General features: G+C 52.2%; 1 protein-coding gene across 1 annotated transcript in view; it reads right to left on the minus strand.

Annotated features, from left to right (window-relative positions):
* The window catches only part of gli3 (GLI family zinc finger 3), a 90,859-nt gene that overhangs the window by 32,968 nt on the left and 42,648 nt on the right, over positions 1-15,243 (minus strand). Inside the window, exon 4 of the mRNA XM_086150900.1 lies at positions 8,633-8,738. Within this exon, the coding sequence (XP_086007026.1) occupies positions 8,633-8,738 (106 nt within the window). The remainder of the gene's footprint in view (positions 1-8,632; positions 8,739-15,243) is intronic.

The following is a 15,243-nucleotide window of genomic DNA, read 5'->3' on the forward strand; positions in this document are numbered from 1 at the left end:
AAGCGGTATTCCCTATCTGTGGGACGCCGCTGGAGGTGCGCCAGACATTCCCATGCAGTCGGAGCACAAACGCACGCTCACACACACACACACACTCGTCGTCATCCTCGCAGGAAACACATTCATCCTGTCATAAAGCCCCCCCTCCACACACACGAGCGATAGCAGGTGTTTATCACAGGGGTCGGCGGACATGATGGTCGCCAGCATGAACCCGCCAAGTGTATGTATGTGTGTGTGTGTGTGTGTGTGTGGGGGGGGGGGGAACGCGTAAAAATGTGTCTTGTTTTTCGAGCCTGCCTGTTGGCACTCCTTAAACCGCGAGAGCGAAGTCAGATTGCGCTTTATCGACAAAATAGGCGGGATCTTCTCACCGTTCGCCGGGGCTATGAAATTACAATGTTCTGAAAACTTTCAGTTTAGCCGTTCAGGCGGGGGGGGGGGGTAGGTTTTTTTTTTTTTTTTTTCTTCCTCACGACGCAATTAAATGTCATTTGAGCGGTCGAGATAAGAATGTCTGCCAAAACAAATCAACGGCCAGAGAATTAAAACATGAAAGTGAAATAACACAAAATGAGCCGGGCCGTTTTTTTTTTTCCTGTAATTTTAAAGGAGGGAACGAAGCGAGAGATTTCCTTGCTGATTTCTTCTCCCCCTCTCTTTCTTTCTTTCTCTCACGCTTGGATTTCCTCCCTCACCACCCGGGAAATCTACATGAAACACTGCACATTCATCTCCATCCACCGCAAATTATGTGATTGCCTTTTTTTTCCCGGATCAGAAAAGCAACCACAGGTGGGCGCCAGCGTTTCCGGCTCCTCCGGCCGAGGTGTTAAACTCCGGAGAGGGCGGGAAGGAAGCGCATCCGTCTTTCTTTTTTCCACTCAAGTAGTGTCTGGACGGCACCGGCGCCTTTACACGCGAACCCAGCCGGCGCCTGCAGCTACACGGAGTCCGGCCTGCACACCCCGCCGCCTCGCTATCCGACAAGTCGGGTAATGAGCGTGCGCATCTTGGAGCGCGGCCTCCCGGCCGAGGGGAGGGAAGGCAAGGGGAACCGGTGTGGCCCCGGGGCTGCGAGAGGCGGCGCAGATCTGCGAGACAGCTCGGCACGGTTCCCCCGCAATCCGCCGCGTCACACTGGGCCGGCGAAATGAGCAGCCGCACGGACGGGCACGAGCGAATCACAAACAATACGCCGCGCTACGAGACGGCGGAGACACGCGGCTGGAGACGGGTAATCCTTCAGACGGAGATCTGAGCTAGAACAACAGAAAAGAAGAGGGGGGGAGGAAAGGAGGGGAGGGCGGGTCAGGAGGGAAGGGAGGGGGGCGGCTGAGAAACAAGGAGCATCAGGTACAGAAATATGTTTCCCTCTCGGTGCTGAAAATCTCCTTTTCAGAATAAAATCCATCACCGCGTCCTAATACATACTTCTGGCGGAAGAAGGGAAGGCCGCGGAGGAAAGGCCAGCACTGGTGGGAGAGTGAAAAGACACAGCCTACTTTATTCCTGCCATTTCATCCATCTTCTCCGACTAATAAAACGTCAGGCGCAGAGCCGCGATATTTAATCATGGCGGGGCCGAGCCAAACCTTCGGGAAGCTTGGGGACGGAGCCGCAGACAGCCGGGGCCGCGGCGGCCCGCGGAGCCGCCGTCGATGCGGAATCACACATCTGCGACGAGCCTTCGCTGAAATTCATTTGTTCCTTGCAGACCAGGAGCGGGGAGAATTTTCCCATCCGTTGTTTAACCCCCAGCCATGACCTTTGACCCTTGCAAAGACGCGGGAGCGTGGCGAACCAGGCGTTCAACTTGTCCCGAACCGCCTTACCGGATGCGAACGTCTCTCGTCGCGGTATCGGATGTAATGGGACGCCACATCCGATGAGACACGGTTGACAGGAAAAAGAATCGTCATGGCAACGTGAATTAATTTCGGGCGCGGGAGCGGCAAGATCTTCCACGATCTGGAAGATAACGAGGAGATGGACGGGGAGCCGGTTCATAAATGAATATGCCTAACTTCTCCAAATTGACCTCCTGGAAGCTCGACGGGGGGGGAAGTGATCGGAGCAAAGAGGGAGGAGAAGGAGGGACACGGGGAGGACGGAAAATGAGGGAAGCTGCGGAGGATTTATGACACAGCTCTTCTGGTCCGGTTACGTGCTGTAACCGGCCCCCGGAGTGGGGACGCCGAGTCTGGAGCCCGGAGCCCGGAGCCCGGGGACAGGGAGTAATGGAAATTCCAAATTTCTGACGTCCGCGGGGCACGGGCCAACTCCGAGTGGACAGAAAAGCGACTCCCAATTTGCTCTTCCGCTGCTCTTTTCAGCGCCGATGGCGAGGAATTAAGGGAGGACGCAAAGTCCAATAATTGCATTCGGCGCCGAGGATGTAGATCAAGTGACTGACCTGTCAGCACCTGTTAGCTCTTTGAATTAGCGTATTGCTAAAGTGCAAAGTTTATGTTTCCACGGCATCTTTACGCATATTTATTTGTATTTTGTCCCTGCAGAGCAGTCCGTGCTGGATATGCGTCGCTGCAGATTTGAGGCCCCCGGTTCCGTCCTTTTGCTCATAAAAGTGACCGACCCTCACACACGCTCTCTATTAGCACTTCAGAGTAGCGCATCGCTAAAGTGCAAAGTTTACATTTCCACTGCATCTTCATGCACATTTATTCACGTTGTGACCCCGCAAAGATGCTAACACCTTGTCAGAAACACGTGTTCCGGCGCGTCCAACGACAGTAAGCACCTTGAATCCGAATAACACCCCTACGATGACGCTGTATTTTTTTTCTCCCGCTGCTTCCTGTCTAATAAATCTGCTTGTTGGAATTAAAATAACATTTAAACGCCGGCGCGGCCAAAACATCGGCCTCGCGTTTACTCCAAGCACAAAGCGTTGCTTTGTCGACGAAGATGAAACGTCTACCCGTATGGCGAAAATAAAATAAATAAAAACATAAGATTAAACTGACACTCAAACACGTCATGAGAAAAAAATAGATACTGCACCCGTGCGTGCGTGCGTGTATGTATGTGTGTGTGTGTGTGTGTGCGTGCTCGTGCGCACTCAGGCTTGTACACTCACACACACACACACACACACACACATGCACACATTAGCGTGGAGCTGTTGGCACCTGCCTGTTATCTCCTTCCCTCAGACCTGGTTCTCCATTGTGCTCCATGGGAGAGCAACAAATTGAGATCTCAAACATGAAAAGGGGGCAAATGACTGGCGCAGAGAGAGTGAGAGAGAGAGAGAGAGAGAGAGAGAGAGAGAGAGAGAGAGAGAGAGAGAGAGAGAGAGTGTTACATCTGCAAATTCACCGGCCTCTAGATGAGGGATTAATGTCTTCCCTTTGTATTCCACGTACCTTCTTTTTTCCCCCCTTTCTTTTCTAATAGACCCTAAAATTAAACGCCACATATTCCAGCTGCTGCAGAAGAGACTGTGTACAATTTCAAATCCGGGATCGTTACGTAAGGGATCCCCCCCTTTGCCTCGGCAATGCAATGAACTGTGCATTTAGCTGTGATAAAAATAATAAAAAAATTTTAAAAAAAAACGTGACGCCTAATAGCTGATGCGGGTCATCCGTCTTTGCGGATCACCACGGTTAATGAGTCATCGCGAGAACCTCGACAAATCCTGAAAGCACACAGGTGCTGGCGGAAGCCGGCGGCCCCCGAAGCAGCGGCAGGAGGATACGGAGTGCACTGAAAGCGGTGTATTACAAAAAAAATAGATATGCTGTAAGTTCAATCTGGCCGCCTTTCTGCTCAGGCATTTATCTCCTTTCTCTCTAAATCCTGAAATTGCCTCTGAAAAAGCACATTTTCAGAGTGGTGCATAACTTCCCCCCTCCTTTTTTTTTTTTTTTCTTCCCTCTCTTCCCCCCGCAGTGAAAATGGAAGAGGCTTTATGTCAAATGCGGCTAAAGCCAGCCTCTCCATATCAAACAACGCGGCACAAAAATTACTGTGGCGACGATAAGGCTGCCAGATAGAAGCGGCAGAGAAGAGCGAGGGGGGAGGAAAAAAAAAAAAAAAACTGAAAGGAAGTGACTCTACTCAATTATACTGCAAAATTGGTATGACTGAATATTTTTCATTCAGGTGACTGATAGTATCAGTGAAACTGCAATGCAGATAAATAAAGGACCCTTCTGTCAAGAATAAACACCATTAATCATGAAGCCGGCGACTGCGTGACCGCCTGTCCCCCAGACTTACTCCGCTGAGAAAGTATTAAAAGGACGGGAAGGGGGTGGTGGAGGGGGAAGCAGTGACTGCAACCAAACGGAAAAGGGGGGGGTGACCTATGAAGTCACACAGAGCAGGTTTTGGACAGTAAAAGAGGAAGGGGGGGTGAAGAAGTGCCCTCCACCACCACCAACACCACCTTTTCCCTGACAGCGGCCGTATCTGGACAGAGATTATCAGAGCAGATTGGGAAATAAACATTAATTCTTAATGCAGTTCATGTCCCCGGCCCGCAATCTGCACGAGTCCAGACAATATTCAAATGGGAGTATTAATAACAAACTGCCCGACTGTTTTTTATTTTTTTTATTTTATTTTGATTCCTTAAAAATGTTTCCGGTGCGACAAGGAAACTGAATGGTCATTTCCGAACCGGTGGGAAAATTAAATTAACTTATTAAATAAAATGAATAAATGGAATAGCATTTTTAAAGGGAAACAAACCAGGCATTTTTCCTATTGTTTTTTTCTACCGCGTGTGTGTGTGTGTGTGTGTGTGTGTGTCTGTGTGTGTGTTGCAATGCCGAGTCCCGGTCCATCTGGAAGGAGGTGTGGAGATAAGGCCGCGGTCTTTATGCTAAGCGCCGCGCGGCTCCTCTCGGCCCAGATTGGGCATCCTGACAACAGTTTATGTAAATAACGTAACAACAGCCCGCACATCTTAAGAAGAAAAGAAAAACGCGTCTCTCCATCTCTCTCTCTCTCGCTCTCTCTCTCCGCCGCAGACAGTGATGGAGAGAGCCGGAGAGGAAAACGGGGGGCGATATCGCCGGCTATCTCGGGGAACGGATCTCAACGGAAAATACATTTGGAGAGTAAAATGAAGCGACTCGCGAAGCGTTCAACGGGGTCAATGGGGTGATCCGCCGCCGAGGCACCGGGAGTCATCGCTTGCACCGTAATTTCGGGGTGGCGGGGGGCAAAAACACACTCATATACATACAAATAGGTCCCAAAAAAAACCTCCACAAACACACCTCTTTACAACTTCCCATTAAAAGTAGCAAACGTCGAAAAATGCGTTCGATCTTGCTGTTTTCCTTCGATCTGCAGGTATGTCCTGTGGCAAATACGTGGACGGGGGGGCTTCAAATGAGGGGGGGGGATTAGAGCGCCATATTTGCCCAGGCACTCGGCCACATCGACTAATACCGTGCTAAATCCACATTTAGTCCCCGCGAGTCAATTGGCTGCCCCGTAAGAATGTTTTGTTTCCTCGGACGCGGCCGTAAACCCCCCCCCCAGGTCGATAATTGACTTGCGACGAATACCTCTGTTTGTCCCGAGCCGTCTCCGGGTGACCGGGGTGGACGAGGTGGACCCTGGGGTGGGGGGGTTCCCTCGAACCGCCGCGAGGGGGGACATTTTGTTTTGCTGCGTAACACGGTTGGGGCAATAAAAGCAGAATGAAAAGAGCCCCCACCACCACCACCACCACCACCTCCCTCCTCTCCAAACATCCCTATTGAGCTCGTCGCGCACAAAAGCGGCGGCAGAGGCGAGCAGAGCTCCCATGGAGAGCCTTCTCTTCGCCCATCAACATGTTTATTTAGGCAGGAAGCATCTTCTCTTGAGCGGCGCAAACTTTTCCCCTCCTCCCTGCAGACCGCCGGTCTGACGACCACGTGGCGGAGAAAACGGAGAGGAAGAAGAAGAGGAAGAGGAGGACGGTGCCGGGAGGGGAGCCGACGCTCCTCGCCATTTGTTTCGGCTTGAACCGAAACTTGTAAAAAATGCTGTTCTTTAATGTTCCTCATCAAAGAAAACACCCCTCCTTCTCTTCCTCCTCCTCCTTCTCTTCCTCCTCCTCCTCCTCCTCCTCTTCCCGCCCTCCGGCTTAAATATTGAATGGCATATTGGTACCTTCCCCTCCAGAATTCATAAACTAAACGATTAGCCCCTGTCTGTAATTGCGCTCTCCACGGCCTAATAGGGGAGGTGAGGTACGGAGGGGAAAAACAAAGGACAGTTAATTTGTGATTTCCTCTGCTCATTTGAAGGCAAATTAAGTGTCAAACAGCTAATACGGAGCATATTTCATTTTATGAGCTTTTAATTTAATTCCGCCGCCTCATAGCGCCGCTGCCGCACGCTCCTCGTCTGCAAACAGGGGCCATAAATAAACATGTTTCAATTAGGTCCCTGGCGGTAATAGGATATGATCCTGCTCATTCGCCACGTATGGATGGTGGATGTGTCATTGTGGCGGGGAGGAAACAAGCTTTTTTTTTTTTTTTTTTTTTTCTTTTTCGCTCCGGCCACGGATGCCCAGTGGTGACTGGCTTGTGTGCGTGGCGGGGGGAAGCCGGCTGGATTGATGGAACCGCCGCAGGGCCGACCCAACTGTAATTACAGGCCATAATGAGAGGCTGCATGGGGAAGTACTGCAATAATAGTCCCTGTGTACTTAGCCATATCTTTGAGAGGGCTAATAACGATTAATTCTGCTCGCCGAGGAGAACTTGTCTTAAAACAATTCAATATTTCTCCATAAGCCGCCTCATGTCCCCGCATTCGCCCCGAGCGCCGGCTATACGTCGAGAGCCTGCATTTGCATGCGCGGGCCGGCCGAGATCGGGGGTTTCCAGGCCGACGACGACATCGACGTCGCTCATTTCGGGGTCGCGGTTTTCCCGGTCGCGGAGTTCGACCGCCGTTGAAACCCATACTCCGGGAATACAATTAACTCCAATTTGCCATCAGGTGGTTGAAACCCGACTGTAATTCCAGCGCTTGATGAGTGCCCAGACCCACCGAGGAATTCTGCACCGTTTTTTTTTTTTTTTTTTTAATCAAGCGTGCAATATTGTTACTTCCTGCTGCAAGGGCTGGAGAAAAAAAAAAAAAAAAAAGCGTCTGAGATCATTTCCACGTGGAACCCGCGTAGGTTTGCGGATAATGGGTGTGACGGCGGGGTTTGCATACTTGATTTCAGCGAGACTTCTCGCCGAACAGCTGTCTTGTAATAATGACAAATAGTTCACGTAGCATGCTATGCTAACCCGGGGCCTTGCTTAATGGATCGGATAGGATGAGCGCGGCGGCGCGCACCTTTCCCCGCAGCGACGGCAAACCAAGCGCAGAGATAACTCCTGTCCGGGCCGAGTGACAGAAGACTTCGGCGCCGCGTAACTTCTCCCCTTAATTCAATTCCCCGGCCCCGCGAACCCCGCCGCCCCCCCTCCAACCCGTGCTCCGGATCGTACCAAAGCGCTCCTGACGGATAACAAGCCGGGCTGTTTGTTCGAGCCCTTGTTGCCGGCGCGTGTCGCCCTATTATCTCCGCATAAGCTAAATGCTAAATTATATTTGCCATTTTGTTTGCAGTGACACGGGGCATCAATCACCTCCCTTTTATATTTCCTCGCCTCTCCTCTTTTTTTTTTTTTTTTTTTTTTCCCGCCGCCGCAGCCCCCTGAGCAGGAGACGAGGGGTTGAGAGGTGGGGGGTGGGCCGGAGGTGGAGGGGACATAAAAAATTCATTACGCTTAGTGGCACATCAGCAAGGGAGAGATATGACTCCTGTGGCGGAGAAGGGGGAGTTGATAATGATGAAGAATACCAAATATAATGCGGCCCAAGTAGCTGCCCCATCCAATTTGTCCTCGTCGCGCAGTGATCGCTTCCTCGGTGTCTGCGGGGCGACAACAAAACCCCTGCAAGGACGATGGAGCGTCTCCTCGCGGCAATCAATGCCCGGGCGGCAGGAATACAAATGACGGAGGGATATTAAAGAGACAGGAAGTGAAATGAGTGAAAGGTGTGCGTGTGTGTGTGTGTGTGTGAGCAGATGTCGGACGTCCTCTGCTGACCCGGCCAGAACATCCGTACGGGACGGCCCGAACAAGAGTTTGCGCACTCGTAAATACCTAAACTCCATCTAATAAGGCGTGACATCATTTTTTTTTTTTTTTTTTTTGCTCTACCTTTACGGTGCGCGGCGGTTAGCCGTACACGGTTCACATGTCAGGAGCCCATCTGTCTGTCAGAGACGGCTGGATGTCGGCAAAGGCCTTGCTTCCTTCTCTTGACAAGGCTTGATCACCGCTCTTGTGAGAATCCCATTCTCCCGGGCCTCGCCCCCTCGCCCCCTCGCCCCCCGTGCTCTCATTTCCTCGTCTCTGACACATGTTCATTTGCGTGTCTCTGACATGTGGATCATCTTGCCCCGGCGTACAGCGGCCCCGTGCCCTTTGATCCTGAGAGGTAAAGGGGAGGTGCCGGAAAAAAAAAAAAAACGATGGAGCTTTGCTCGCGCCGTTCTCGCTAACCGCTAACGGTTTTAATTGTTGAGATATGTTCCCGTCGGGGGGGGGGGGGGGGGGGGGGGCGCGACGCTTTTCGCAGGACTTACACATGGAGAGGGGGCACCGGGGACGGCTCGTAGATGTAGCGTCCCTGGGCGTGCCTGTCATCGATCGGCACTGGAGGGTGGAAGGTGGGGAAGAACTGCGGTGCGGCTGTGGAGGGAAGAAAAAAAAAAAAAAAGAATAGATCAGACGTGACGTGATGCTTTTAAAACTTCCGTGCGAGGCGGCTTCATCTCCATCGAAATCTAAGAGAGCGCTTGATCTTTCAACGGTCCCGAATGAGATTTCATTAAAGTCCACGGGGCTGAAAGCGACACCGGGCCCGAGAATGTGCTCTGAGGAACTCCTTCAGGCGTTGGCAAGCTGATGTGAGTCTGCAGACAGAGAGGACTCAAGCGCCACTGTTTCTTCTACAAAGGTGAGGTTGAAGGACAGAGAGGTGAAAAAAAACACATGATCGCGCTTTCGCACAGTCCGATTTCATTTTTGTGGAAGGAAATCACGTCAAAAACAGACGCCTGAAGGTCTGGACCAAACTCTTTATGATGGTCTATGGAAACCTCAACATTCGCCCTCATGAGTTAGCACTTAGCGACAATGGAGAGCAAACACTGCCTTTTAGATCCCGGCTTAATCTGGCCGGCCTTCTGCTTCGACCGGTTGGCTTGAAAGAGAAAGTATGACAGAGACAGAAGAGATAGCAGGGTTGGGAGGGACAGGCTAACAGCTACATGCTAATAGCAGAAATGATACAATAATATCTTTCATATTGATACAATATACGCTGATGAGGGCACGCAAGAGAGTGAGAATGAGAGGTTCATATATGGGATATCATGCGGCATTACCAGGGGCTAGGCTAATGCTAACTCTGAGCTGTCTCCAAGAGAAAGCCCCTGTGACCAGTTGCACGGCTTTCCTTTCAGCCGGTTTGAAGGTGTGTTCTAAACAAAGACCGAGCACCAAACAACACGCCGCTTTTACCGCCTGCGCTTTGAAACCATCGCAAAGATATATATCAGCGGCCTGAGGCTGCGCTCGGTTCCTCATCCGCACACTTTCTCTGCTGTAAGCAGTGTGTTCCCGCCTGCGAAGCCCTGCCAGGAGGGCAAGCGGCCAGCCCGCGGGCGCCGGGCCGCTCGCCTCGTGTCGGTCTATTCAAACGCGCCTCCGTCTGCGGCGCTGTGGGATTTGCTGATCCCTCAGCACCTTTTAAGGACGACTTACCTCAGCGTCCCGCGGCCGCTGCCAGCTCCGGCCACACAGGAGAGGATCAGCTCAGGTATGGTTTGGGCTGATGTTTAAATCCAGATTAGAGACAGGGACCCTTCAACGATGGATTTTCTACAGCAATTAGTCTGAATGTGATGTATCTAAGACTTTTGTTGGTTCATTCCTGATTTATACCGGTTATCCTGCGCTCGGGGCTGCGAGGGGTTGGAGCCTCTCCCAGCTTTGGCTGGACCAGAGGCCAGGTCCAACCATTCAGACTCATTCACACATCATACTGAGACATTCGACCGTTCACCCTCTCATTCATACATCTGAACAGAGGAGGGACGGCGGAGATCTCAGCCCAAAGGAGAAGATCTTCTCAGCTCAGTGACAACATGTTTCCCCCAAACTGAAAGACCCTGACGCCTGAGGTGAGCTCCAGTAAGAGTCCACCAAGCTGGAAGAGACTCCCGAACATCAGATTAGCAACAAACAGGAAATGATAACAGTTAGCTGTTGTCGCGGCGACCTCATCCTGACATTTTGGGGTCTCCAGAGGACCTCCTGCATGTGTTTGGACTGTGGGATGAACCCGAAGAACCTGGAGGAACCCCACGCAGACGCGAAGAGAACGCGGAGGCTCCGCACAGAAAGCGGGAATCCAAGCGAGGAGCTTCCAGCTGCGAGGCGGAGGCGCTAACCGCTGCGCACAGCTATTCTGAGAGGAGCGTAGAAACGTTCAGCCCGGTAGGCCACGAGGTCCACATGCGGTGCTCCAGGAGGCCTCCAGAGATGTTTTACTGCAGGCCAGAAGAACACGCGGGTCGTTTCCTCCTTCACGAGTCTTACAAACAACCTCTGGATGTAAAGCCCTTACATTATTTACCGTCTATGATTCATTGATATCCCGGCTCCACCCTGGAGAGGACAGTAGAAGTAAGCCGCTCCTGAAGGCTTCCCGCACAACTTCCACTAACTTTTGCATTTGAAGGGTTTTCCACTTTTTTTTTTTTTTTTTTCCCTCCGCAATGGCTGAACTAAGCGGTAACATCCTCCTCCATACACAAGTATCTGACCACTTCATCTCTGTTTGCTCGATGGTTTCCTCTGGATGACTCATTTTTGGCTCGGCTCGCTCCGGCTGATTCCAGGGCTGCTGGGAGGAGGAGGAGGAAGAAGAGGAGGAGGAGGAGGAGGAGCGCGCTGGTGTTAGACAAGGGCAGTATCTGCTTTGTTTACTCTCCTCAGCTCCGCCGCTAAGCTGTCTGCGCTCGCCTGTCAGAGCGGGAAATGAAACTTCAGGTTTTCTGGGCTCTGCGTGCCGTGTTCCGGCTTGATGGAAGTAAAAACTTCTCTAATCTGGCGGCCCCCTGTGCACGCCGCAACCGCAGAATCATTTTAAAAGGCTGAAGCTCCCCCTCCTCCTTCTCCTCGGCACTTCCCCTCCGCCCCAAAGAGCCGCTTTTTGATGTGGAAGGCCGCTCAATAGAGATTCGCTCTCGCGGCGGCGAGTACGAGAAGAAGGAAGGAGAAGGAATGCGATGATGTCTACATACGCGGGGAGAGTCGGCGCAGGGCGGGCCGGGTCGGAGAACCCGAGGATCTCAGCGTGGCACCGCGGGGGAAAAAAAAAAACATCTCAAATGTACTCCCTTATTTCTTACCGATTTGATCTTTTCGTTATTCATCAGAATATTTCATTTCTCTTTCTAAAACCCCGGAAAAGGCGGCCGCGTTCCGCGCCGCCGCCTCGGCTACGTGCGCCGTCGGTGCGCCGCCGCGGCTGATTTATCGAAGGGCGGCGTTCCTCCGACCCTCCCCGTCCGTCCGAGGCATCTGGAGCTCGGCGCTGGATGTTTGGTCGGGTATGAAGGCCCGTTGCCATGACGCGCGGCCTCCCCTCTCACATCTGCCCCTCATCAGTGACTCACTGCGTGTCTACGCCTCCGGAGCTCCTCACCGAGCGCGGATCTTCCCCCTCCCCGGTCGCGGCCCGTGAATGTGATGCAGGGCAACCCGTACCGCCGATGTTTATTTAAACCCAGCGCAAGAGTTTACTTTACCGCCGCCCTGTCTAAATAGAGCTTGCCACCTCTTTTACGCAGCGGCGGCCATCCATTAGTGAGGTGAACAGGCCCAGGATGTATACAGCCCAGAGGAACGGAGAAGCTCCGTCCTGACATCCATCCCCGCCACTTCCTGTCGGCGCTCCTCTGTTTACAAAGAGGCTAAATCACCCCGCGCCTCCTGGATATTTAAGGATATTCTCATTCACGAATACAGAATACGGCTTTCCGCGATCCCTGCTGAAGCTACTTTGAGGTTGCTGTTTTCAAGATGGGATGGAAGTCTTTGAGATAAACGGGAGCGTTAAGGGCAAACATTGGCGCAAACGTTGAAAAGCCTCCCCCCGTGGTTAAGGACAGGGGAAGTGGGGGGAAAAAAAAAAGCGTTGTCCTTTCATTGGACACTTGACAAACTCCCAAACCCTGTATCTTTTATCTCCTCGCTTTCCCAGCTTTTTTTTTTTTTTTTGTATCGTTGCGCAAACAATGTTTTCTCTTTCGTCGCCTTGACTCCTCCTCCAACCCCCCCCCCCCACCCCGGTGACGGTTCAACGACTCTGCTCTAAACGGAGTGTCGCCCGCAGCCGAGGGCGAAAGAGGAGAAAAAAAAAAAAACTATTCCGTAAACACAGCACTTCTCGTCGACGCTCGGCTGCGAGAGCACAAAGAGCCAGTGACAGATTGTCATAAGCGACTAAGGCGGAGTGAGGGGAGCACTGCCGGGGCCCGCTCCAGAGGTTTGTGAATTGCTAATGTGGAACATATGAAGCCTGCGCCGTCGCTGCGACTGCCAGATTTCATTATGCCACCTCTCTCCCCGCTCGTGATCTCACTGCTGAGGAATGGCGGCGTTCAGAAGATGTTCGCGATATCGCACGTCTTGGCGTTCCGCTCGTCTCGTTCCTCTGTGGAAATGAGGAATGCGAGAACATGTCGGTTGAACCGATTCGAACTCTGACCCGTGGAAAAGGGAGAAGCGCATCGATGTTTTCATGTTGTGGCGTTCGCAAGCGCCTCAAACGCAGAAGTTTACTTTCCCTGAATTTGAAGACGAACCATACAAGTCGGTACCCACAAAAATAGTCAAAATTCAAACCCTCTTGCAAGGTTCCCAACTCTCAGACTTAAAGCACAGCTGTGGTCAAAATGAGGAGAAAAATTCCAAGATGTGTTCAACTTCGCTTGCAGGGGAACCTTCTCGTTCTGCAGTAAGAGACGAGTAAGGGTGAACACCAAAGAACAAGAAGAAGACAGGGACTACATGGAAGTGGAAGCTTCGGCGTTCATTTTCTGCATGGCAAATTAAACTGTGGACTATTTGATGGTTGAAGTGATTTTATCTTCTCCCTGCACTGTTTCCCCATGTGAAGAACCGGGTTAGCTAACTCTGGACTTATTTTGGACCAAAATGTAGATGTACCCAGAGTAGGCAAGAAGAGCTTGGACCTCTTCGTCGCTTAATTTCGCACCGCGTCTGTCCATTTTGTCCAAGAAAACAGCTGACCAGTGACCGCGATGGTGTTTAAAAATGGCGCCTCGCAGTCTGAAAGAAGTAGCTGGAAATTGGCGTGGCTTATGAGTTCCACCAATCTCCAAGCATCCTTGAGGTCCTACAGAGGCCTGCCTCAGCAGGAGAGGGCGCTAAGATGGTTGTAGGTCCATGTAGGTCCATGTAGGTCCATGGTCCTCTGCTGTCCGAGCGTACAAGGAAACAACCTGGTTCCTGAACATGTTCTCGTAGCTGCGAACAGTTCCAGCGGCGAGGACGAGGCTGACGATTTAGTCGAAGTCGAGTTTTATCTCTTGTTCTTACGTTCCGTCCCACCATCTCATCTGAAGGAGGTGAAGTTGCGTTTACGCATTTGTGACCTAAACACGCCGCAGAAAGCAGGCCTGTCATTGGCTGGGAGGCGCGGCTCCTTCTTTGAGGTCAATCCTGTTAGCTTCCGCCAGGACAGAGGGCGTGATTCGAAGCTCCGATTTGTGAGACTTGAAAACATACATTTTAGGATTCGCTGTAGCGTCGCTAAGGCAACGCCAACGCACAGATTTAAGGCAAAAACGACATCACTATTTTTGGGTCATCGGAGTCCATCAGAGATACGGCGTGCGTTAGATGTTCTGGAGGTAGCGGAGAAGGTCTGATGGACTGAGGAGGGATGGTGAAGCTCTGGGTAGAAGGTAGCTGAGGGTGGAGGTCTAGAGGACGACCAGAGAGGGGGTTTATGGATGGAGGGAAAGAGGACAGGATGTTGATGGTGTGAGAGAAGAGGGTTAGATGACTGGCTGTGGCGACCCTGAAGGGAGCTGCCCAAAGACGAAGAAGAAGATCTTCTCAGCTCGATGACAACGAGTGTCTCTGGAGCTGCAAGATCCTGACCGCCAAGCTGGAAGAGACTCCTGAACATCAGGTCAGCAATAAACAGGAAATTACCAAAGATGAGCAGTTAGCTGTTGTCACGGTGATCTTCGGGTCTCCAGTGGATCTCCTGCATGTGTTTGGACGACGGGATAAACCCGGAGAACCTGGAGGCTCCACAAAGAAAGCGTGAATCCAAGCAGGGACCTTCTCGCCGTGAGGCGGAGGCGCTAACCGCTGCATCTTTGTGCCGCCCCGTATTTGAAATCCCATTCCATCAATGCTGTAAAATGTAAAACTGCTAATAATGGTGGATTAAGTGCTGCGGGGGAGCCAGACGGAGAACCTTCTAGAACCCGTGAGCTTTATTCCCCTCCGAGCGTGGAGACCAGTGACATGTGGAGAATGGATCGATCGGGAGCTCGGAAAGTGGGCGCGGATCTCCGGTCGGAGCAGGAGCGGTCGAAGGCCTTCTTGTTCCTGCTCCGTCCGTCCATTTTCCACAGGGACATTAGCCAATGTCTGCGCCTGCCTCCGGAGGTCCGAGCTCATAACCAGACCCGGTGGAGAAACTGCGCGTCACGGAGCGAAGACGAAGCCCGCTGTCACGGCCATCAGATGAACGGCCGCGAGTCGGCGCCGGGCCGGACGTCGGCGGACGACCCGACCCAATTAGGCCTCATGAGCGAAATAACATCTGGAGGACTCGGGTTTCTCTCAAAGCGCCATCGCTCTGTAACTCTCCCGGCTAATCGGCGCTCATTATTCACCGCGCGTCCTCCTGATCTCCTCGCAGCAGCGGCATCCCCCTCCACCACCACCACCAAAAAAAAAAAACAAGGGCAAAGTTGTAATCCAGTTACCGCACCCCTGTCAACGGATTCCACCCAAATAATCCTGAAAGCCTCACCGCCAGGCCTCGGTGCTATCAGGGGACGAGGGCGGCGGCGGGGGGGAGGGGAGCGGAGGAAGCGGAGCGGAGGAGTCGGGAACTTGTGTCACAGCGATTTGGCTC

Source organism: Fistularia commersonii, chromosome 8 (assembly GCF_037954325.1).
Source record: "Fistularia commersonii isolate RoL2024-O1a breed Wild chromosome 8, RoL_Fcom_v1.0, whole genome shotgun sequence".
In the NCBI taxonomy this organism is placed as follows: Eukaryota; Metazoa; Chordata; class Actinopteri; order Syngnathiformes; family Fistulariidae; genus Fistularia; species Fistularia commersonii.